The 25,522-nt window shown below is 47.6% G+C and overlaps 1 protein-coding gene across 1 annotated transcript in view; it reads right to left on the minus strand.

The window, feature by feature from the left end:
- Positions 1-485: 485 nt before the first annotated feature.
- Positions 486-25,522, minus strand: part of LOC119437252 (caspase) — a 51,281-nt gene continuing 26,244 nt past the window's right edge. The window contains exons 4-5 of the mRNA XM_037704291.2: positions 22,895-23,018; positions 486-4,557 (exon numbers count right to left, since the gene is read on the minus strand). Of these exons, the coding sequence (XP_037560219.1) occupies positions 4,319-4,557; positions 22,895-23,018 (363 nt within the window). The 3' untranslated portion in view covers positions 486-4,318. The remainder of the gene's footprint in view (positions 4,558-22,894; positions 23,019-25,522) is intronic.

Genomic DNA, 25,522 nt, shown 5'->3' on the forward strand with positions numbered 1-25,522 from the left:
AGTGCCTCCTTCCCTTGCATCGAACTTAAAGGCTGGAATTTCAGTCAATAAATCAATCATCAACATGTGCCAGAGATGTACTACAATGCTTACCCAACACGCAACTTGAATGTCTGCTATACCATACCCCAGTGCCTGCTAAATGTAGGATCATTATGCCGCACTTCACCTATTTATAAAGGGCCCCTCACCAGGTCTGGGCATTGCAAAAGGGCAACTGCAGCACGCAGACCACGAAGAGACAATTGCGTCTGCAAAGTGTTTCACTGACATACACCACCCTAAAAACAGCTAAAAAATTTGAACAAAAGCCTGCGTGGTCTTCTCCTCAAAGGAGCCACTCTTGCCGCAAGCACGGTGCTTTTGAACCACATGCATGCTGCCTGCAGTGCACAAAAAGCCAGCAGTAGTACGAAGAACTCGGGAATTCCCATGAAAAGCAGTGCACGCTGAGTAGTCTTTGGAACGATGTTACACAGCAAGGGAGAAAAAACATTTTTTTTTAAAGAGAGAGAGATGGCGCTCGTGACAAAAGCAAACAAGCTGGGTGGTATGGGTGAGTTGGTGCACCTTGACTTCTGTCTCTCTTTTGTCCCAATTTTTTGTCTGCTACGTATCTGATGAAAGTAGCCGCAACTCCACCATGGCAGAAGGCAGGAGAGGAATGTTTTCTACAAGCACTGGCTGAGGCAACTAGAGAGAGGTGCCGCATAGGGAGGGTAGCTCACATGCTTTTATCTTGACTACAACTACTAAACCTTTATTATTACAGTAGAATGCTCCCTGAGCAGCCCTTTCAACTCCCTAATGTACAAACAAAATTTACGATGATGCCTGGAGAGGGGCTCCTTAAAATAAGGCCTTTTAAAATGTTCCAACCAGCACAGAAGTGCAGCTGCTGAGATAGGTATTGCCAACAGTGTGCACATGGCACTTGCATGCTCACTTCATGATAGCTCACCATTTTAAACACAACTCTGCATACTATTTCATCTGCTTGCTGTTTTGAGGCTGTTTTTTTTTCACTTTCGAGAGCAGTTGCATGTTAATCTGACTTTGAATAGCATCCCAAACATCATGTCAGACCCTGAAAAGGACAGGACAGGGTAGGGCAGTACATTACCACGTGAAAAAATTCAGCAAATCAAAGTGAAATTAATGACAATCTATGTATTGCCTTTTCTTCCATTTCTCTCTCTCGTCATGGGGACCCTGTTCCCATTCACTAAATTATCAAAATCTAACACTGGCCATGATGCCATCACACAAATGCAATGTGTGACATCCCTTTGAAAAGCTGATGTTCCAACAGACGGTTCTCGTAGATGATGTGAATCATTCTAAGACATGGCTTTGGCTCAAACACACAGCAACAAAAAATGCTGGGAGGAAAATAAACACAATGTGGGGCATTTACAAAACCCCCATCCTTTTGGGATCAAAAAGAAAGCTAACAGCTCTGATCCCTCTTGCACACCTCTGTGTTGGCAATGCACCGGCTATGCATAGCAAAAGTGTTGGTTGACACTAAAATACATGGCTAAATTTGGCTTTGGTCAAAAAGGACTTCAAAACAACACTTACACCTTAAAGTACTTTCTCTACGCAAGCAAAATGTATATACACTTGGTGCAGCAACAAGTACTAACAGTACTTTACACGTGCTGCACTGTGGTCAAGAAGTGGCGCCATTACCACAACGTATCATGGCATCATTTGTCAGCATCATTTGTCAAAAAGAAAAACAGTATCTCAACAGAAAACTGGCTAACTGACAAGTTTTCCCACCCCAAAGCTATGCCTGCACTAAAAAGAATTCAGTAGTGCAGAGGTTTATATAAGTTCTAGACATGCAGATTTCTCTCAGCAAACTAAATCAACACAGGCTCCACACAACGTCCCAATACTTAAAGGGGCCCAGAACCACTTCTTATCGAAGTGGAGAAAGACATTTGAGGTGAAAATAGGCTATTTCAGAAATACTTTGCCGCAAAAAGTACTTCAATGCGTTCAGCGGAAGCAGAGTTATTGGCAATCAAACACAGCATCAGCTGTGCTCCCCCTTCCTTCTTCAATGCCTTGCACTGCGAAGGCTACGGCAGAGTGGGGTGGGGCCACAACGCTCCGCCTTCAAAACGCCAACGTGGCGCGCAGTTCAAATTTCTGATTTTTGCCTACACCACGCTAAACGTATGCCAAACGCGGTTGTCCTTAGAGAGCCGCAGTCTAACCAACTGCTGCGACGAATAGCAGCTGCGTATTGGAATGCGCTTTATTGCACAATAAAGCACACAGAAGAGAGTGAGGATCATGGCTTTGTTGAAACGAGGGCGTTTGAGAGAAAGGTGACTTCGCGCTCCGCTTGCGAGCTCCACGCACCGCATACGACAGCAAAACTTGGCTGAGATGTTCACAGCAGCGTATGCTACCCGCGGACTAAGTTATTTCACAAAGCCCAAGGGGTGATTCAGGGCCCCTTTAAACCTAGTTCCATCATCAAGAAAAGGCATGGTAGGAAACACGCCCTCACAAACTTCTGCATACATTGAGCATGGCTAGAAAAAGCTGCTTGAAAGGCACATCAGCAGAGCAATGGCTATCACCTCTAGAAGCTTGCAAACCATGGTAGAAGAACATTAAGGATGTTTTACCATGCAGAGCACTCCACTTGAATAAAACTCTGGTAACCAAGGTATTTAAATTAATGAGAATGGCAAAGGTACAATTATTCAGATGATCCAAGTGCTCTTCAAGTTTACACTGGCTAAACAAAAATTAAACATTTTTTTTGCTCCTGATGAAGGCAGTTCTATGATTGGGGCAGTGAATCCTCTGAAATAGGTCATACCACTTCAAGTGCTGCTCCATTTTCATGCCTGATTTACGAAGCTGCGATTCTATGCTCCAGGTCACTTCATGCCAATGATATGCCCAATGTGGGTCTGTCCATTTATGTCAATATAATTCACTGTACTGTTACGAAAGTTCCAAGGCCGAAGCGCTAGTGGCCAGTCAATCCGTAAGCTCTGTACGGCCGTGCAGCAGTCCCTGGAACTGAGCTGACTAAAGTGACACCTAGGTGTCTTAGTCCTCAACACTAAAAGAAAAACAAAGAAAGAGATCAGCTCCATTAGGCCTAATGGTGTCGTATCAATTTACATCCTGGCCAGCCCTTAGCTCTCTGGCCTGGGAACTTTTGTGACAGATAGTACAGTCAGTGTCTGAAGTTTAGAGGGTGGTGGAGTTACAGCCTTTAAATGTGTAGCATTGTTTTAGAAGCACTACCTGATGACTGAACACTCAATTTCAGGCCATTTGCCCAGGCTTCTTTTCCAGATATCCTGCTCCACCTAAACTTTTGATGCTGATAGTATGTGCAACTGTCGGCACTTCTTTTTTTTCTTTGTGTACTCAACTTTATAACTAGCAGTACAACATAAAATTAGTGATGCATACCACTACATACAACCCACATTTTCACACTCAAAAGAGTTTGAGCACTGGACACAGTACAATATAGCTGTGTATGCTATTAGTGAATGCACTTGACAGACAGGTGGCAATGCTCAGTGTGTCTTTTTAAAATAATATAGTACACCCCAATCACAGTGCCACCACACCTTTGAACCAATAAAGGTGGTGGTACACTAACAACAGCGCACTAAAACATCTTGTTAATGTGAATTTGCTAAATCAGCAGTAAAGTTTCATATTTAGCTAAAGTTCCAGAAAACAGGATGTTCAATCTTCGCTAAAAGTATTCCATGACCTTCCCTTCCGTTTGTCCTTTATCACCTTACACTGCAATGTATCGTTCCATTTAACCTTAGCTGCCATGAGGTAAGCTCTTTTTGTCCCTGGGATGCCTGTGAGTACCTGAACTGTTCAGCAATGGCAATCGTGAATAATCTACACAGCAACTTATTACTACAGAAAGTCCTCAAACATTTTGACGGAAGTCATATATTCCACACTGTCACATCGTGTCAATAAACAAACAAACCAAGGAACTAAGGAACATAACAGTGCCAAAAGCGGAACGTAAAAGAAATGCATCGACGTAAGTACAGCGGCTACATTTCAGGTTCCATTTCTACTATGTCCTTTTTTTTTTTTGCTGCTTTGACACTCTTAAAAATGGGTTTTAACTTGCCCTGATAAAAATCCTTTTGCAAGGGACTAGTTCAGCCAGTGCAACTGGCCAAATCAAAGAAACACCCAATGACGTTCTCTCACATGCAGCTTTGGTCCTTTGAGGCAAAACAAGGGAGGACAGGTGAGGGCACATGGCAAAACACAAACAAAAGAAATGGCAAACCTAAGTACGCCGTCCAAAGTAGACTAGCCGGGTGAGCGTGGAGGTGATGGATGGCACCTGCTTCTTGCGGTCCATGCCGGGGTCACCTGGCACACACGACTCGTAGTAAAGTGCAACGCGGCGGCACACCACCGTCAACATGGACAACAGGTCTGCAGACCGTGCTCGCTCCTGGAGCACTGAGCACAGGCCCTGTACAAACCACGAGCCTTGCGATGTGTTGCGCCACGAGTAGAATCCTGGAGGGAAAGGATGGCCAAAACATGGGAGCATTGTCAGTCACTGCCTGGACCACTGAAGATGCCTTGAAGCTGCCAAACAGTCATCATCAAGTGAGTAGCATTTAGCTTATACAACACTCACATTCTATAATCAATAAAGTAACTTCCGTTAATTCGGCCCTCACGGGACCGACAAAAGTGGTTGAATTATCCGGCAGGTTGAGTTAAACAAGATGCAGAAAAAAAAACGCCAAAAACACACCACTGGTTCATTTGACAGTGGTTGCCCGATCCTAACAGGCCTCTGAATCAAACGCACACCTGCTTTCAATTTGTCCAAAGTAGAAAACCAATGTAGAAATGACATTAAAGCTCCTAAACAAAATATAAATCTACCGCAAGCACAATTTTTAGCAAGAAAATTGGCAAGGGTGTAAATATGTGTAGCACAGTGGCAGCCAGTTTTCTAAAGTCAACTTCACCGCACAGTTGTCAAAGTTAGCTTTGCCACAATAAAGCGGTGTAATGCAGAAAAGCACACGAACACCGCGAATGCAGTTTTCCGCTCAATTTTCTAGGGAAAAAAGAGGGAGGGGGGGGGGCATGCGTTCGAATAAATTCTCCAATCAGACATTATATGCTACCATTATTGCTTGAAAATCTTCCTAGGGCAGGCAGAATATAGACGTGTTCAACCGGAGATGACGTGTGTTCAACACATTCACTGTCCCTTAACCCTTTAACCGCCAATTTAACTTCTGAAAAACATAACAAGATCGCCAATTTTTCTTTAAGTAGTCATAATTTTTTCCGTGCGATTCTGATTCTGAAAATATATGTTATATCATGGGTTCTCAAAGTGGGTTCTGCGGAACCCGGGGGTTCCGCAGGCCCCTGCTCGGGGTTCCGCGAGCCACTGATAAATTTTCCGTGGTCCCGCGCTCGCCAAGTGATGAAAACAGCGAACACGAGGTGCGCTTGATCCACAGAACTTCAATTACCTATGCCCGAGTGTCAAAAAGCACATCACAGTGCGTAACGGCAACGCGCAAACTGCGCAATAAATCCGCAAGCAGCTTGTAGCCACCCAATCTCCGAAAACGGGCAGCCATGGGCAGCGCGCCTAAGCTTTTGCACTTGAATCTCGGAGGCTCTAACTTACCACCGTGCGCATTTCTCCCGTTTGTAGATAGGGTAGGTGCCGATAGCGTACGTGCGCACTGATGTTATACTTCGGAGGAATAAAAAAAAACTGATGCGCGGAGCACCACAAGTGCGCGCCGCAAAAGAGCTAAAACGGCGCTAGCGTCCAAAAACGAAGCGATGCAGTCCTCATTGGTATGGTCCTCAGCGGCAATCGTACGCTATACGTGACTGACAGCAACGCCGGAACTCTTCGTGCCTAATTGTGTCCTCAAAGCCTTTATTCTTGCGTTAATCGCCGCGCGTAACACCGCGTTGGCGGCTAGCCGCGTGCCTTCATAAGTGCGTAATCGCGATCTATGATCGCGTCGATAACCAGCACAGTTTCGTCCGCCGCAGCAGCGGTTGCGGTAAATAGTAGTTTCGTTTTGACGGTGCGCGCGTCGCCTGCGTGCCTTTCGCAGCTGCGTAGTCGCCATCCATGATCGCGTCGATAGCGACCGCGGTTTCGTGCACACTTGTTGCAGCAAACGGTAGTTTCGTTTTGACTTGGTGAGTGCGTCGGCTATGGCGTCGGCCGCCTGCCTTCTGAACCGCAAGGTCGCCGACCATGATCTCGTCGATAACGGCCGCGGTTTTCTCCGCAGCGGTTGCGGTAAGCAGTAGTTTCGCTTTGACTCAGTGCACAGCTGTCGAAGATGAAGAGCACCGGCTACATCGCGATGGGCGGGCAATTTGTTGGCGACCAGCTCACTAGTGAAAAAATAATTGGGATGTGCGCGCGGTAGTGAAAAGCGTGTCTCAGATGAAGACGCGCGCCGCGGCCGCGCTGCGAAGGATGTCACGAGGCCTTCGCCGCTGCTAGCTCAAATAAGTCATGAGATGACGAGAACTTCAGCTTCCGCACTGCTCTTCTTCTTTCTAGGGTTTTACGTGCCAAAACCAGTTCTGACTGTGAGGTACGCCGTAGTGGAGGGCTCCGGATTAATTTTGACCACCTGCGGTTCTTTAACATGCACTACAACGCAAGCACGTACACGGGCAAAAGTTTTTGCATTTTGCCTCCATCGAAATGCGGCCGCCGCGGCCGGGATTCGATCCCGTGACCTCGTGCCCAGCCACGAAACACCTTTGCTAACTGAGCCACCGCGGCGGGTGCCGCACTGCTCTTGTGCAAAATAGAAACAAGATTTGCTAATTCATTCAGTAAATAAAAGCCTGTTGACGTAGTAAGCATTCATTTATTGTTTTCTTGATACCTTGGGTAATTCGACATTCGTTTAATTAGGACATTTTAATTTGGTTAAATGGGGGGGGGGGTTCCTTGGCGCTTCATGGAGCTTAGCAGGGTTCCCTGGAACGAACATGCTTGAGAACCCCTGTGTTATATCATTGATTTCTGTTCAGAATTAGCACACCGAGCAGCAACGTACGCTACCGCATAATGGTTTGTCTCCGTGACGATTAGGTCAATGATGCCTCAGTGAAAAAATACATGAAACCAGCCGAGAATGTCATTCTTCTCAGTGAGCGGCTGCCACAAGATTCCGGGGACTGAAGAGAAGGGAAACCGCGGAGGCGCAGGTGGCAGGTTATCGGTGTTCACGCACTGCTACACACGTGCACTGCTCAGTGCGTCACCGTCGTCGCCATTGCCGTCGCTCTCGGCGGCATCTGAAACAATATCCTGAGTAAAGACGTCTAAGTCACTATCGGACACAAATTCCATGTCGTCACTAACACTGCTTTCCGTACTGCTTCAAGAAGCACCTCTTTCTCTTGGAGCATCACCGCCACCGGCGGTGATGCTCCGTTATGAAATTACTGCGAAGCCCCATTATGAAACGGCGAAGCCCCATTATGAAATTACTGTTGCCAGGCTTAAAACATGTGCGAAAGGCACGAAATTCAGTTTTTGATAGACAACTACTGCCATCTAGGGTTGAAAATTGCAAGCAAAGCAATTGACGACCGTGACACATCTTTGGCGGCAGAAGGAGTGGAAAATTGGGCCGGACTAGTGTGACTCGTCATTGGCGATATTGGTGCAAACTCAGGTGACGAGTACAGCTTGGGGTTGGCGGCTAAAGGGTTAAAGGGGCCCTGAACCGCCCCTCACGCTTGGTGAAATAACATAGTCCGCAAGTAGCATACGCTGCATGTGAACATCTCAGCCAAGTTTTCTGGTCATACGGGGTGCGTGGAGCTCGCAAACGGAGCACGAAGTCACCTTTCTATCAAATGCTCTCTTTTCAAACAGAAGCCTGCTCCTCACTCTCTTCTGGACGCTTTATTTCGTAATAAAGCTCATAACCATGTGCGGCTGCTATTGGTAGATGCGGTCGGCTACCCAGCGTAGATACCGTGGCCACCGTTAGGTGCTGCCACGTGTCCACTGGCTAAGCGCACTGCGGCTCGCTGAGGACAACTGCGTTTGGCCTACATTTAGCATGTCGTAGGCACCAAAATCGGAAGTCGTGGCATCTAAGTTAACATCCAAAATGAAATTTAAACTGCGCGCCACAGTGTCATTTAGAAGGCGGAGCATTGCGGGCACTGCCCCACTCTGCCGTAGCCTTCGCCATGTAAGGCATTGAAGAAGGAATGGGAGCACATCGGAGGCCGTGTATGACTGCCAATAACTCCACTTCTGCTGAACGCATTGAAGTACTTTTTGCAGCAAGGTATTTCTGAAATAACCAATTTTTAATTCAAATGCCTTTCTCCCCTTCAATAAAAAGTGGTTCAGGGCCCCTTTTAAGCTCTGCCGAGACAGATGGGGTCAGCGTGTATGTGACAACGGTCATGGGGCCAACCCGGTGACAGCCAATTTTAGAATCGAAATAACGAATGTTTGGGCCCATACAAATGCATGGGCACTGGACCGGCTAGGATATTTGGTTGGGATCGAATTAACTGAAAGATAGAATTAACCACAATCAAATTAACGGAAGCCTACTGTATAAGGAAGGTGGTGTTGCCTACAAGAAACTAGAGTGCTGACATTAGGCTTCCTTGAATACAGTGGAGATCCAAGCACTAGTTCAACATTAACTTTTCTTCTTGTTTTCGATTTGACTAAGATTGATGCGGAGACTTGGATAAACATGTATCAAATGGCCCGTTTGTAGAGCAGTCATTGTAAAACCTCATGAACCCTCTGACACCTGGGAGTCAACAGACCTTTGAGAAAGGCTATTTAAAACACACAAGAATGTAGACTGACATGCAACTGAACGCTAATTTTGAATGAAATGGGCTATGAGAAATTTTTCAGACAACAAAATGAAATTCCTCATAAAAGCCGCGCAGAGATAAAAGGTTTGCAACCTCCTTTTAAAGAAGGCAAATTTTCGTGTTAACAGATGTAATCAATGACTTTTTCCTGAACAGAAAGGATCCATCTATTTCAGATTCTGCATTCGCCTCAAAATATTATTGGGCACTACCATATGTGTGGCATTTTAAAAGTCCCACAGCATATCTGGCAAAGTCCTAAACATCCTACACTTCGATACTATGCACTGTTCCATCTGCTTGTAGCAAAGGCCGTGTCTCCATGCTGCACGTAGGGCTGTGTGAACACAACCACGTAAGATAAGGTACAGTTACCCAAAAAAGTTACGGGACATGGGATTTGCGAAAAAACTGAATTCTTGAGAAGCTTCAGCATATAGCCTCAATTTCAAAGCTTCAGTATAGTAGTCTTTGTGAGCTACACAGTGGTGCAGTACAATAGAAGCACAATACCTTGACAAAGCAGAAATTCACATCTGTTGTGGAACTATGCCCCATAAGTTTTTGTAGCTAACTGTAAAAGGCAAACACAAAGCACAAGAGACAAGGCCGGGAAAATATAACAAGCAGGTGCACATTATCTTTTGCATCATTACGCTTCCTGAATCTTCTCTGCCTTGTCCGTTGTGCCCTTCGCACTGTTACCATAACATACTTGGAATTGACAAATCAACTGTCCTGCTTGCCTGTGTGTGGTGTGAACATTCAAGATTCATAGGAAATAGAGTACTAACTACAGCTTCTGACTGCTGCTGCTATTGAGGTTGCTTCCTGGCCTTCTGCAACCTGGGCCTACACGTTTCAACCTGTCAATGCACACACAATTTAAAGCAGGTCAATACTTCTCAATGACACACGTCACAAAACACAGAATCTAGACAAGTGTCACTACACCCCTTCGACAAGAAGAATGCCTACCTTGATGCTAGTTAGCTCATAGGAGAGAGAGAACAAGTTATTTAAGGGGTACGTGGCTTTGAAAATCAACTTCCTGATTTCTTCATGGATTTTGATGAAAATTGGCACAAATGTTTAGAATGTCTCCTTGATATTTCCATGAAAGTTTCAGAGTGATACCTTGAGAACATTTTATTGAGCAGAATTTTTCTCTCTTGAACTTTCTGGAGGGCCTGGGGAGCTTAAAAAACATGATGGAAGGCTCGTTGAGTATTGACTGCATAGCTCAATGCGTGCTGAAGGTCCGTGACAGTCTTACTTTTTTTTTCGCAACACAAATTTTTTAGATAGTCATTTTTCAAGTTACCTTCGCACCAAGCACACTTTCGGGATGAACGAATAGCCACGCCATAAATTTATAAAATGTCAAGATAAAAATGCAAGACTGTCTCGACCTGCACTGTAGTCCAAGGAACGTGACAAAAAATACAGAATCAAAATAGGATAAACGGTAACGAAGAAATCAGCTCCAGAAACTGAGCAGAAAGGCGAAAAAACAGTTTTGAGAAAACGGCTCTCAAAGCTGCACCTTCTCTTCAGTTCTCTAAAACGCACCAAAGTTGTAATCTTTGATGTGTTTTGTGACGTGGGGCTTCTTGGAGATGTGGCCTCTGGTCTGCTGAGCCTTCGTTCTGCCTTTTTCATGTTTGTATGGCATTTTTTACTGCTGCTCTACCAAGAGCATGGTGCCTGGGTTTCAAACCAAGTGAGGTGCAGAACTATGTGGGCATAAATATACAGTAGTTCTAGCGTTGTATCTGCAGACTGCCTCACTGATAGCAGCCTATAGTGCAGTCAGTGAGGCATTGTTTTCTTTTGGTAGAATCGACCATGTTACTGAATGAAGGCTCTCAGCAGCCTTCTGAATCATCTTCCATTGACAATGGCTATGGAGGTTAGGAGAGCCACTGATAGATAGGCAGCAATGCAGCTGCTAGGTGCTTTCCAGCCTGTACTTTTTTACCATGCCTCACTTCTACAGCCAGGTGTCTGTGCCAGCCCAAGTAGCCTAGTGAACAGAGCTCATGATGAGGTTCTCTTTATGAAGGGGTGGTATTGATAGGTATTATTACTAGATATCGTGGCATTACGATAACAGAGTCGGCGCGCGATGTGCTAAGTCGCGGGTCGATCCGAGGTGCCGATGTGCGAAATGCCTGGTCGCGGGTCCGCGGAATAGACGCTCGACGAGCTTAGTCGCGCAGTCCGAGGTGCCGATGCGCGAAATGCCTGGTCGCGGGTCCAAACGCTCGGTAAGCTCAATCGCGCAGTCCGAGGTGCCGACGCGCGAAATGCCTAGCCGCGGGTCCGAGGAATAGACGCTCGAGGTGTCGACACTCCATGAGCGATGTGCCGACACGCGAAATGCCTAGCCGCGGGCTCGAGGAGTCGCCGCTCGAGGTGCCGACGCGCGAAGTGCCTAGTCGCGGGTCCGAGTCGACACTCGATGAGCGATGTGCCGACGCGCGAAATGCCTAGCCGTGGGCTCGAGGAGTCGATCCTCAATTAGCTTAGTCGCACAGTCCGAGGTGCCGACGCGCGAAATGCCTAGCCGCGGCCTCGAGGAGTCGACGCTCGCGGTGCCGACGCGCGAAGTGCGTAGCCGCGGGTCCGGGGAGTCGACACTTGTTGAGCGATGTGCTGACGCGAGAAATGCGTAGCCGCGGGCTCGAGGAGTCGACGCTCGATTTGCTTAGTCGCGCAGTCGGAGGCGCCAACGCACGAAATGCTTAGGCAAGGATCCGAGAAGTCCGCGCGCGATGTGCTTCATCGCCGAGTCGGAGACGCCTAGGCGCGAGAGGCTTAGCCGCGTGTCCGAGCATTCCGTGCCCGAAGCTCGGTCGCGAAGTCCGCGTCACCGATGCTCGGAATGCTTAGCCGCGGGTCTGAGACGTCCACAAAAAGCGGGATCGGCCACACTACTGCTATGTCCACGTATCGCCCGTCGAAATTATGGAAACTGTCCGGAGCTCGCGAGGACACCGCAACAAGCGGAGCAGACGACGCCATCACGGAGCGAGCACCGGACCAATGGCGAACTGCGCTGGAGTCACGTGGCGGGCGCGGCCAATCGGTGGCTCCGGCACGACCTTCAATCATTTGCTTTTTGTGTGCTTGTTTCTGTATGGAGGAGATAGCTGAAGCGGCAGATTTGAAGACGGAGAAATGCGCTTTCCAACGAGACCAAGATGGCGGCACTCGGCTGCGCCGTTCCGAAGATATCGTGGCTTGAAAACGCCGTTTTTTCGCGATTTCCGCGCAATTTTTCGGCACCTTGGCTGATACAACAATTTTTTTAAAGCACTTCCACTTGGTTTTCAGTGATGATATTTCGGAATCAGATAGAATAAGAGTTACAGAAACAAAAAATCGATTTTGTAGCCATTTTTCGCGATGCGAAAGCCGCGTCCCCCCCTTAAAGTGAAAGTTCGCTGAACTGAAATAGTTATGGCGCAACTTGTTATCAGGTGCTAAAGAAATCAGTTGTTGAAATGGAATTTGATCTCTTTTTTTTTTGCAATGCTGCTTATTTGAATGTGCATTTCTGCTTATTTTGCAAGTTTTGAAGAATGCAGTAAGCTTTTTCTGCACTTGTGCACTTAGGACTGCAGTGGTCATGAATGCGTCACTGTGTCCAAGCTCTCATAAACCTTCTCCGGCACAACACTCTGCTGGGCAGCGAAGAAGAAGGGCCACGTACTTGCAGCAGCGGTGTCGGCACAGCTCGCCTCACCACACGCCTGTTTCCATGCAATTCTATAACACGCCCGAAAACGATGCAACCATCCACTGCTTGCGTCAAAGCCAGTGAAATCGAAAAGTGCTGTGAATTCCACAGCCTTCTCTTGAATCATGGGTCCCGAAACCGGAATGTTTCTGGATCGTAAATCCTTTAGCCATGTAGCAGCAGCGTCGTCTACTTTACTAAACTATCCAGTGCACAGTCTCTTGCGTGCGGGCCCAAGCTGCGCACTTTCCGATGCGGCCGCGATTGCTTGACACTGGCTCTTAATTGTTGACAATGATGACGCCGGGATCCCAAATGCATTCGCAACGCCGACACAACGCTGCCCGGAGTCCTGCCTACGCAAAACATCCAGTTTTTCGTCTAGAGACAGGTGGTTCCATTTGGCACTCATAACGATCACGCGGTTGATGATGATGTGTGTTTTATGGTGTAAGGGCCAGTTATGGCCTAAGAGCGCCATGCCAGTGTTTGTGAGTGTAAAGTGGAGCAATGAATTCTGAGAAGTAGATGAGGCGTGACTGTAAAGGGGCCTAAAAATAATCGCTGTAAAGTGCATAAAATATACATGTACTAAAATCATGGCAATGACTAATGAGGTGTACTACAAAATGAAGAATGCATTGAGAAAGAATGACACGATATTTAAAATTTTTAAGATGCAATAATTGGCAAGAAGCACTACTGCCTAAACAGAGCCCTTGAACCACAAGGGCCTGGAGGCATGTGCTATAAAAACTACTATCACAGCGGCATCCTCTGGAGAGAGGATGCGCTACGAACTTATTGGGCTAATAACATGCAGGACCACATCGTTCAAGAAATCGATGACTGCTTTGGCATGAAAAAGCGGTTCTTCACCAAGAAACATGATGGGATGAAGAGGGACATAATACCGGTACGCTTGAGGAAAATATTTTTCTCTGTTTTGGCTTCCCAACACTCCACGAGGACATGGAGGACGGTCAGCCTCTCACCACATCTACCACAGGTTGGTGGTTCATCCCCAGTAAGCAAAAGATTGTGGGTGCCGTATGTATGTGCTATTCTTAGACGATAGAACAGGACATCAGTTCGTGTTTTCGTTACGGGGGGCCAGAAACCTAACTGTGGTTTTATCAAGTGAAGCTTATTATTTCTTTCCGCATCCCACAAGCGTTGCCAGTGGCTTCGCAGTTTCTTTCGCAGGAAAGGCTTCAAATCTGCTGCAGGAACAGCAGCTGCAGGGAGATGTAACGCCTGATATGTAACTGATGTGGCCATTTAGTCTGCTTGAACATTACCCTCAATGCCTCTATGGCCCGGCACCCAGCATATAATCACATGTTGGTTACATATGTTCGCTTTAACAGAATGGAATAGAGCTCATTAAGTAAGTACAGAGTTTTTGTGTTTACAGAGTGACTTCAATGCTTTCATGACACTTTGGGAGTCTGTAAATATGACAGTCTTTTGAAGTTTTTGAAGTTTTGAACATACTTCACAGTCGATAACAGTGCATAGGCCTCAGCCGTAAAGATACCTGTCTCCGGGTGCAGTACACCGGATTCCGAAAAGGATGGACCGATGGCTGCATAAGATACCCCGGCATGAGACTTGGAAGCGTCTGTTTAAAACACAAGTACACGAGTATTTAGATTAGAGTTCTAGGAAATGCATTTTAATGTGTGCCTCAGGCACGTGTTTCGTGACTTCTATAAATGATGTGTCACAATCTATGAGCTGCCACTGCCACGGAGGTAACAGTTCCATTGGAGCCATAGGTGACTGTTCAATAATTGGAACACCCATTTCCTCACTAAGGTTTCTTACACGCAATGAGAACAGCTTTCTCGCTGCCGGTCGATTATGGAAGAGTGTGGCAGCGGTCATATCGTTTAAGATTGAATATGAAGGGTGTTCAGTATTCGCGCGTACGCTCAGAAAATATGTGAAACTGCTATATGAACGCTGCATATGGAGTGACCACTGATTCGACTCTACATAGAGGCTCTGGATCGGACTTGTTCGGAAAGCACCGGTCGCGAGGCGGATACCCAGATGGTGAATGAGGTCTAGTATTTTCAATGCACTTGGCATTGCGGACTTAAAAATTATGGCTCCGTAATCAAGGCGTGAACTGACAAGACTTTTGTATAAGTTAACCAGACACTTTCGATCACTACCCCAAGTCGTACGCGACAGAAGCTTTAAAAGGTTCATTGTCTTGAGGTATTTTGCCCTCAGATACTTAATATGAGGAATAAATGTCAGCTTGGAATCTAAAATGATTCCTAGAAACTTATGCTCGCTGCTCACAGAGAGCGCATCTCCTCTGATTTGTATACTTGGGACTGGCGTTACGCCTCTCTTGTTTGTAAAGAGTATGCAAGTGCTCTTCTGGGAGTTCACTTTAAAACCATTTTCATCTGCCCCTTTGAACAATCTGTTTATTCCCAGCTGTACTTGTCGTTCGCAGATTGCAATATTGCATGACTTGAAGCCTATCTGCACATCGCTGACATAAACAGAATAAAACATTGAGTGTGGGATGACTGTGTGCAGGGAATTCAATTTTACAATAGTGTGCAACTAAGCACGCCCCCTTGCGGCACACGGGTCTCTTGGGTGAATGACCTAGACAAAACGTTACCCGCTCTTACGCGGAATGTGCGATTAGATAGGTAGCTTTCTTTTGTGTTTAACATGTTGCCACGGATACCCATCACCGAAAGGTCTCGGAGAATGCCGTAGCGCCATGTGGTATCGTAAGCTTTCTCTAGGTCGAGAAACACTGAGAGACAGAATTGCTTATGTATAAAAGCATCTCTAATATGAGACTCAATGCGAACAAGGTGGTCTGTTGTGGACATACCTTCCCTGAAAACCCATTGGAAGGGGTCTAGTAGTTTATTTTTTCGAATAGTTAGCACAAGCAGCTTATTAGTGCTATTGACCCGTAGCTGCTTGCAAGGGACGGGTCTTTACCTTGTTTAAGCACAGGGATGACTATAGCCTCCTTCCACGAGGACGGGATATACCCAGCCACCCACATGGCATTGAAAAGAGACAGGAGTGTTTTCAGCGCTTCAGTATGCAGGTGCCTAATCATTTCATACATGACACGATCGCCGCCTGGCGCCGAGTTGTTGCAGCAATTAAGAGAAGCTTCCAGTTCAGCTAGGCTGAACTGGCAGTTGTAATCTTTATTTTGTGACCATTTTCGATCAAGAGGCCTTCGCTCTGCGTGTTCTTTGAACCTGAGAAATGTTTGTGTGTAATGGGACACACTGGAGACATGTTCAAAGTGTTCGCCCAGACAACCTGCCTGGTCTTCCAGGCTCTCATCTTGAGAACTGACTAAGGGTAATGGGTGTACCTACCGGCCTTTTAATTTATTTACTCGATTCCACACTTTCGTCTTATCCGTGTAAGAATTTATACTGGAGATGTACTTCTCCCAACTCTCTCTTTTAGCACGTCGACATGTTCTTCCACCTTGTGACTTTATTTGTTTGAAACTAATCAAGTTTTCAGCAGATGGAGAGTCGCGAAGTCGTCCCCAAGCTTTATTTAGATTTTTCCGTGCTTGTTTACATTCTTCATTCCACCACGGGATGCGACGTTTATTCGCAAGTCCGTTAGTTTGACGGATGCATTTCGTGGCAGCATCAATTATAAAGTCTGTTATATACGCCACAGTGTCTTCTATATTAAAGGAGGCAATATCATCCGTGCTTAAACATGTAAGTTTTCGGAAACGTTCCCAGTTAGCCGTGTCAACCTTCTATCGGGGAATGTGTGGTGAGCATATATCTTGTTTTGTAAAGTTTAATATACAGTATAGACCACTTATAACGTAACTGCTTATAGTGCAGGACCGGATATAGTGCGGTCTTTTCAGACTCCCGTTAATTTTCCCATAGAACTCCATGTATACACGTATCGCTTATAGTGCAGTTGTGGGAAACGGAATACCGGTTAGAGTGCGGCTGCCTGGGAGTACGCATCAGCGGAGACGGCGAACGCTCCCCTCAAACGGGCGCCCCAAGGAGTGCTCGAGGAAGAGAGACGAAGTGGAAGAGAAGGACACGTGGTGCAAACGAACAGCCAGTGAGGCTGAAACCAGAATCTTGAGTGCGAGTCGTCAAATATCACGGCGCACATAGCGAGCGAGGGCCACGAAACTGCTAACGCTCGCTTTACAATAACGGCAGCAAACGAAAGTTCAGGGAGCGGGCGGCACCGGCACGGCACGGCGAAGGGGGCGCACGCGGAGACCGTGGAATGTGAGGGAGGAGGGCGGCAGGGAAGCGGATTTCGCCTTGGCAACTCCGCTGCTTCGGTGGTTCCCCTTGCCCTCCCTCGTAGCTCCCTCACTTTCGACTGTCACCGTGCACGCCCTCGCGCCCGCCGCCGTCCAGGCGCCGCCGCTCTAGACGGCCCGGCGCCAGCTCTCCAAAGTTTCGTTTTCTGCCGTTATCGGGAAGCGGGCGTTTGCCGGCGTGGGCAGTTTCGTTGGCCGGCCTGGTAGAGCGCCACTGCTTCCCTCTGCGCCGTAGCTGCAGCGTGCAAGGTCAACACGTGACTAGAAAGTAGAGGAAGCATAAAGGAGAAAGAAGGGTTCACTGCCGTTTTCTACGCGTGGCTACGGTAGCGTGGCTGAGACGTCGGCACTACACGCATGTTCCGGCGCAACGCAGAATCGGCGACCTTGCTATTTGAAAGAGGGTGAAATTTCCACCGCTTTTTTTTTTTGTTCGCGCGCGACATTGAGGGGTCTCTCCTAAACTTTTACTCCATGGCGGTGCCGGAGCAATGCCGGTCGGTGGCGCCGCCGCGTGATTTGGTTCGAATTAAAGAGATTCGACTGTAAATTGAATGCAAACATTCTAGCCGCATTCCTCGACTGTCGCATACGCGTGGCGGCTCGGTGCACATGTTTTGCATATGTGCGGGCGTTGAAAATTGTTGCTTTGGTCATAGTGCGGTACAGCTTATAGTGCGGATATTCGCGACTCCGGTGACTTATGTTATAAGCGGTCTACACTGTAATTGGGAAGTGGTCGCTCCCAAAGGGGTTCTTGAGAACGGACCACTCCAGGTACAGAATTATTGAACTCGACACGATACTTAAATCGATGGAGGAGTATATATTATGCGCCACGCTGTAGTACGTTGGCTCTTTCTTATTAAGTAAACATGCCCCCGAGGAAAAAAAGTTTTCGATTAGGCGACCTCTTGCACCGCAACCACAAATCGCCCACAAAGTGTTATGTGCGTTTAAATCTCCGACAACAATGTATGGAGCCGGAAGCTGATCTATGTAGTTTTGAAATTCGGTTTCATTAAGTTGATAACTTGGAGGGATGCATATAGAAGTGATAGTGATTAGCTTGTCAAACAGCACCCCTTGGACAGCAACTGCCTCTAGGGGTGTACGAAGTTTTATTTCCCGACAGGCAACACCTCTGTCGACTATGATAGCCACACCACCGGATGACACGACAGTGTCCTCGCGGTCCTTGCGAAAAATAGCATATTGTCTGAGGAAATTTGTGTATGTTTGAAGTGTGTTTCCTGAACACACAGAACTTTTGGCTTATATTTAAGGAGGAGTTCTGTGATATCATCAAGATTATGCAGAAGTCCTCTCACATTCCATTGTCGGATTTGTGTGTTCATTTTGATAATTTTTATGCTGTGTGTTCAAGAATACAAAGTAAGCTCACGGGCCCTTTCCAGGCGCCGGGGGACATGAGATTTTTCTTTTTTGGAGCGGTCGATGGAATCGCGCCGCTCCTTAGACGCTGGCTGCGCCCTCACACTCGGTGTTGTGTCCATATCCTCTTGCGAGCCGCTGGACACGCGCTCGCAAGAGCGCTGTGTTGCCTTTGAGAGTCTCGCCTGAAAAGACGAGACCTTGGAGCCCACCAGCCCGGAGGTTGATGGGCCCTCCTTAGATGGCGGAGCAGCAGCACTGGCTACACCCGCCGAGGGGGCAGATGGCATCGCCACCGGCTCACTACGCGTGTGCCAGACAGCCGCCGGGAGCCGTTATGGCGCTGCCCCCAGACGCGCCACTTCAGCAAAGCTGGTTTTTGGCAGGTACGATACCTGCCTGCGTGCCTCCTTGAAAGTTATTTTTCCTTTACTTTATTAGTTACTATTTCCTTTTCCTTTTTCCAGGATGGGTACGACCGCGAGGATGCGGCGTGCTCCCCATCACAGTTCACACAATGTAGCGAGCTTTCACAAGACTCAGAGGAGTATTCATGACCACTGCATTTTGCACAAGTTTGGCGGCCTCGGCAGCTCTGGGAACTATGGCCGAACTGCTGGCCTCAATGGACTTGGGCAGAACACTAGAGTTGAAAGTATCAGATGCTTGGTCTAGAGTTCTTTGCCATCTCGCCTCATTCTAATCCGTTTAATATTGATGACATTCTGCTCACTGAAACCCTCCAGAAGTTCAGCCTCACTCAGCTGCAACAGATCATCTGAGACAACGCCACGGGTGGTATTCATAGTACGATGCGGGGTTACTGTTACTTGGGCATCTCCAAATGACACTAGATTGGGCAGTTTTATTGCGATAGCAATTATATGGACACTTCAACCGGATTTCTGCCGTCGGCATCGCCGTGACGTTCTGTATAGATTCCAAGAGCGAAAGCGCGCGGGGGACGCGCGCGCTATCACGGAGAACGAACGCACGGCCGAAAGCAAACGCGACCGTCGTGCGAAAGGCCGTGGGGGTATGGGAGGGAGGGAGGCAGGGCGACGCTGTGCTCCGGCACCAAAGGCGTATCTTGCAATCAGGCGTAAGGGGAACTTACGCAAAAGCAAGAAAGCGGGAAGGCAGAGCGGGAGGGAGGGGGGGGGGGGCGCAGCTTTTACTCTGCCAACAACTCCGTTCGTACTTTGCCTGGCTGTGGCCGTCGCCCGCACTGTCTCTTATCTCCACACGGCTCTGACCTTTGTATGCGCCTGTGCATCCGCCGCTCAGTTTCCTTTGAAGCGATACACCGCACGAACCTTACCCGCTGTGGTGGCTGCGATTGCTGCCAGCGTTTTGACAGTCGTTGTCTGCGGTCATTCAGTGTGATCTATTCATGTTTGCTTGTGTGCGCTGACACCACGCTTGCTAATTCAGTTAGTAAGCGGATGTATCCAAGTTTATGCAATAAATTTCTATTGTGTGAAAGTAAACTTTACTGGTTTTATCTCTTTCTGATGCCCGAATCGGTGGAATGCTACGTTTTTTTCTTTTTAAAGAAATCCGGTACATGTTAGATTTCTACTTTGTCTTGGACTGCTAATGGCATTTTTACATTAGTTTTCAACTTTGAATCCATAAAAGCTGGGTATGTGGTTAATTCCGGAACATGATAGAATCAAGCAAATACAGTAGAACCTCATTCGTATGTTTTCAAAAAATACGCGAAAAATAAACGTACGATTCGGGAAAACGTACGATCTGAATCCAGTAAAAATTGAAGCTGACAAGCCCATATTGAGGTGCAAAGGCAGAAAACATTTATTTCTTGCAAAACATAGTTACAGTCGAATCTCGTTAATTCGAACTGAAGCTGTGGTCCCGTCAAAGTTATGTGTATTCCAATGGGCGAGAACGCTCGGTAATTCGAACGCGAAAGCATTTGCGACGGTTAATTCGAACATAACCGCGCACCGACAATGCTCTCAGCAGCATGCCAAATCAGGTGGAGACAACTCCGACTGGCAATGCTCCGACACCGCCATAAAGCAAAAGCTTAGGAGAGACCCCTCAGCGCCGCGCAGAGAAATAAAAAAGAAAGAAAAAAAAATACCGCGGCGAAATTTTCCTCTCTCAAATGGTAAGGTCGCCGTTTCAGCGTCGCAGCGGAGCATGCGTGTACGCGTCTCAGCCAACAGCCAACGCAGCGGCTGCGGCGCAGAGGGAAGCAACGCGAAGGCCCAGTCCGGCCAACGCTCGCTTCAATGGCAGAAAATGAAACTTATGGGAGTGGGTTAAGCTGGCGCCGGGCCGACAGGCGGACATGGAGAGTCGAAGGTGAGGGAGCTACGAGGGAGTTGAGAGGGAGGGTGAGGGGAGCCACTGAAGCGACGGGGTTGCCGAGGCCAAATGCGCTTCCCTGCCGCCCTCCTCCGCCACCTTCGACGCAGTCTCCGCGCGCGCGCGCGTCGCCGTGCCGGCGCGGCCTGCTCCCTGAAATTTCGTTGACTGCCGTTATCGGGATGCGAGAGAGAGAGAGATATTGTGGTTGTGAAGAGGGAGAGGCGCTATTGAGTTGGGGGTTGGCGCTGAGCCGTGCTCCCTCAAGGGCTGCAGAAGATAGCGCCAACCTTTCCTTTTCCAAATGAACCACTTAGTAGGCGCTATCGAGATGCGAGCGTTGGCCGGCATGGGCAGTTCCGTGGGCCTTGCTCGCTATGTGCTTCCGCGATATTTCACGACTCGCACCGCTCGTACGTTGCGCTATGGTGCACAAATACGTCAAAAATGAGTCCTTCTTTTAATTCAAACAAATTTTCGGGCCCCTTCGAATTCGAGTTATCAAGATTCGACTGTATTTTCTGCTGGTGCGTCACACCCTTGGACACGAACAACTCCTTTTGCGCACACTGCAGACCCTTGTCTGCATTTTCGTTGTCTTTCATGCGAAAGAAGCTTTGTAAGGCTTCCAGGCCATCAAGGGCTTCGGCGAAGGTAGCCGGTGGGCGCAAACCTGCGTTCTCACCGCCGTCTTCAGGCGCCTCGTCCGCCACCACCTCCGCTACAATCTTGGCGAGTCGTAGCGCCCCACCACCTGTTTTCGCCGCTTAGTAGTTCGCATTGAAGCGAGGGGCGAGGTAGCGCAAAGGTCAATTCGCTCGCCGCTGCTGCCGTGCTTCGGGCAAACGAGCAATGCAGAGAAGTCGCGGAGGGGGGGGGGGGGGGGGATTGAGCAATGCAAAGAAGCCACGCGGCGGCTGTCTGCCACTTAGTGCTTCACAAGCACATGAGAGCGGCCTTTCTGCACACCTGAATGATAATTTTTATCTGCAGAATGTATCATACGACCGCACTTTGCCGCAACGCTGAACGTTGCTGCCGAATAATCGTATTTCCCAGGAACGTATTAACCGGAATGTATTAACACATTCTTTTATGGGGTTATGTTTATTTTTCGCGATTGCGAACATAGGAGCCGGGAAATCATATTAAGCGGGAACGTATCAGCGAGGTTCTACTGTACTGAAAAATGTGCCAACCAAGTGGTGCATTTGGATAGTTTTTCTCTTTCTTTAATTCGACCCACTATCAATTCAATCAATTTTGTTGGTCTTGTCGAGGCCGAATTAATGGAAGTCGACTATATGAGCTGCCAAATCATAGTTACTCGACTTGGCACATCTAGCCAGTCAATCCAAGGTTTCCTCTTGTTTGCTGTCTCAATAGATCAAGCAGCGGAGCACAATGCAAATGGTCAAAGTTATGGCACGGCCAGGGTTATCTATATTGGTTTTCCTGATCATTTGGCCTTGACACCCGCTGCATAAAGAGACAACCTAAGGTCCTTGTCAGCCTGCAGCCACAAGAACTGTTATGGCCATTTCTGTGCTGTACAACCTACTTTGGTTTCATCATCAGACAAGAGCTCCCTTGTCTGCAGAGGAGCACTGTCCTAAAACAAAAATAGCCCCAAACTCCCCCTATTTACGCAATGTGCACTCAGCATTTGGTTTTAGCCATGTGAGACATCAAAAGCCCATGCTGCTCAACAACAAACAAAATGCTTCAATAAGCCACTTAAATCCTTGCAAAGCATTGCAACCCTTGTAAATCCAGTTTCAAAACCCCTTAAAATATAGATTACCGACTAAAACCGTAGTTCGGTGTCAGTAAAGCTGCATTTGGTGGGCTATGAGAGACAGTAGCTAAAAGCTGCCGGTTAATTCTGACCACCTGATGTCTCTTAATTTTTTTTTTTTGATGCCCAATGTAATATGAGCATATGGGTAGAATCCACCTGAGTCTGGCTACTGCAAATGGGAGTTACAAAATTTACAATAAGGTGCTCAGTAGCAGAATGCCTTGGCCACTCCCACTGGGCCAACACACTGGGTAGCCTTTTGTAACATGTCCAGCTGGATGCTCGTGCAAGACGGAACCAGGACTCAATGCCAACACAGAGTGCCACTGATCTGTTAACACCACGGCTACACAAAGCTTCCAGCCTTACTAACCTGGCACTGTTGAGTAGGCAGCCAGGAAGTCAGCGTGTGTTGGGATGCGGTAGATTTGGCCCGGTGCATCAGATGTGTCCAAGACTGCTGGAGTGCCTGCATCCAACCTATCACCACGGCAAGCCTGCAAGGCAGTATAGCAATATGCACTGCGGCTCTGGTTACTGCACACCTCAGCTGCTACTTAGTTGCAGTCGCTTATGAAAACTCTCCCTCTTTCTTTTTTCCAGTGTCAAGGAGAGTGCAAAAAGGGACTACTGTCACTCATCAACCGATAATTCGGACTAGACGGGGATGGCCAAAAAATCAGAATACTAATCGGGAGTCTGAAATACTGGAGTCACCCGTAACTAAGTGATTTTATTCCACAAGTGGCCAAGAAAGGTGCACCATATTCTCCGTTCGTCAATTTCAGAGACACCTTAGATTTTATGTGAATAGCGTAAGATGCATCGGCATCAACGCGCAACTGCATTTTCAGCCAAGTGCTAAGCACCCTATCTTATCACAGTGCGGAAAAGCTGCCACCAACCGATGCTTCTGGTGCTAGTTACTCGAAATATCACAAAAATGGAAGTATACCTTTGAAAGTGATCGTCCAAGAACACGGCCCAAGTTTGTCAACGCGTTGCTGCGCGCACATACGCTTGCCTTTGGCCAAGACATCATGTGGCCACGATTTCTAGCAATGCCTTTTATGCTAGAGTAAAACCTCGATACAGTAGAACCCCGCTGATATGTTTTTCATGGGACCGTAAAAAAAAAACAAAAAAAACGTAAGAGCCGGGAAACGTAAGAGCCAGGAAACGGGAAAAATTGAACAATGGGGGTAGTGTTGAACTGCACACAATATTATTTTAATTCTTACGTGTCAAAAAAAGTTGTAGTTTCACCCGACAGCCGAAGTATCGATTGCGATCGCAAATTATAGTAGACGGCTATACAAAGTAAGAATAGTAGTTATACCGTCCGCATAAACTTGTAAACATTCGCTTATTAACTATATTAAAAAGCATGGTGTCTGCGCCCACAGGCAAACATGAACACGTCACACTCAATGAACGCGGACACGCGCCTGTCAAAATGCTGGCGTGAGGAATTTAAGCACCGCTGCAGAGGCGAGCGAAGTGACCTTCGTGCTGTTGTCTATCGCTTCAACGCAAACTGAGCGCCGAGAACACACAGCACGCACAAACCTACGAGCCGCCGACGCACCTACACTGCGTAGACTCTGCCCCTAACGCAGATCGCTTTCAAGATACGGCCCGCGCAACCGTGCGCCACCGCGCAGTACGCAGTTAGCACAATGCTGCCCGCTATCCCTCCCCCTCGCCGGTGCCTAGAGTGCAACGGAAGGCGCGCTTCCTCCCTGTTTTTCTTTCTCTCGCGCACGAGATTTAGAAACGGTCGTCGGCTCCCCTTGCACGCTTTGAATCGCACATAAAGCATACAGCGCGTGACGACGGTGTTATTGCCCTTGGACTTTATACAGAACATCTATGAGCCAAAACCAATTTTAGGGCTACAACGCGTCATAGACACCATCTTTAGATAGCAGGATCTCAAGGGCCATACTTTTGCTGGCAGAAACCGAAAATACGTCATAAGTGTTGCCCCCGGCACTTTGGGCGGCCAATGCCATCATCAAGCAACCAAGCCAAGCGACACGAAAAGTCAAAATGGCCGCTTGGGCCAGCGCAGGGTGGCAGTTCACAATGTATGATACGGGAACGGTCCCACAGTTGCGACGTCACAGCGGGGTTTCCAATGCATTGGGTTCTATAGGAGCTGTGCCGGGACCGGCCGAAAACGACGTAACAGCGGGGTTCTACTGTATAACAAACCTTGATTTAACGAAATTCACGATGTAATGAACTATTTTTATTTCCCCATCTTAGATCTATTGAATTAATCAAACCTCAATACAACGAAATTCTCGAGTTTTTCGCTGCAAGTACAACTTCGTTATATCGAGGTTTGACTGTATTCCTTTTCACGGTTTTCGCAGTTATTCATTAGCCAGAGCCCCGCTCAGTACACGTTATCAACAGGATCAGCTGGACATGAAAGGTAGATGATAAGACTGGCATGGAATCGAGTTGAAGGCATCGCTACAAAATCGTGGCCCATACCTTAGTCCATTGTCATGCTGTTGCTACAGATAGACCAAAGTATACAGTCAATGCATGCATCGAATTCTCATCGGTGCCTACTAGTTCGACTAGGCTTGGCTAGTTTCGTGGATGTGCTGGTAACATGGCCGACGACCATGCTGGTGACGTATACAGTTAATGCATGCACCGAATTCTCATCAAAGACTACTAGTTCGACAAGGCTTGGCTAGTTTCATGAATGTGCTGGCGACATGGCCGAGGACCATGCTGGTGACGTATTCAAACGAAAATATCGCTATTTTGGCTCGACTCGGTGGCCCATCGGCACACGGTCATGTAGTCGGGGTCCAAATTATCGCACGACGAGATGTATGGTGTCTGAAATTTTGGTCGTCCTTATACATTACGTTTATGGGGTTAGTGGTGGTGCTGTTGGGCTGTCCGAATAATCAAGCATGTCCGGATTACCGGTGTCCTAATTATCGTTTGGCGACTGCAGTCGTACCCCGGAAAG

The sequence above is a fragment of the Dermacentor silvarum genome, chromosome 1, assembly GCF_013339745.2.
Source record: "Dermacentor silvarum isolate Dsil-2018 chromosome 1, BIME_Dsil_1.4, whole genome shotgun sequence".
Classification (NCBI taxonomy): Eukaryota; Metazoa; Arthropoda; class Arachnida; order Ixodida; family Ixodidae; genus Dermacentor; species Dermacentor silvarum.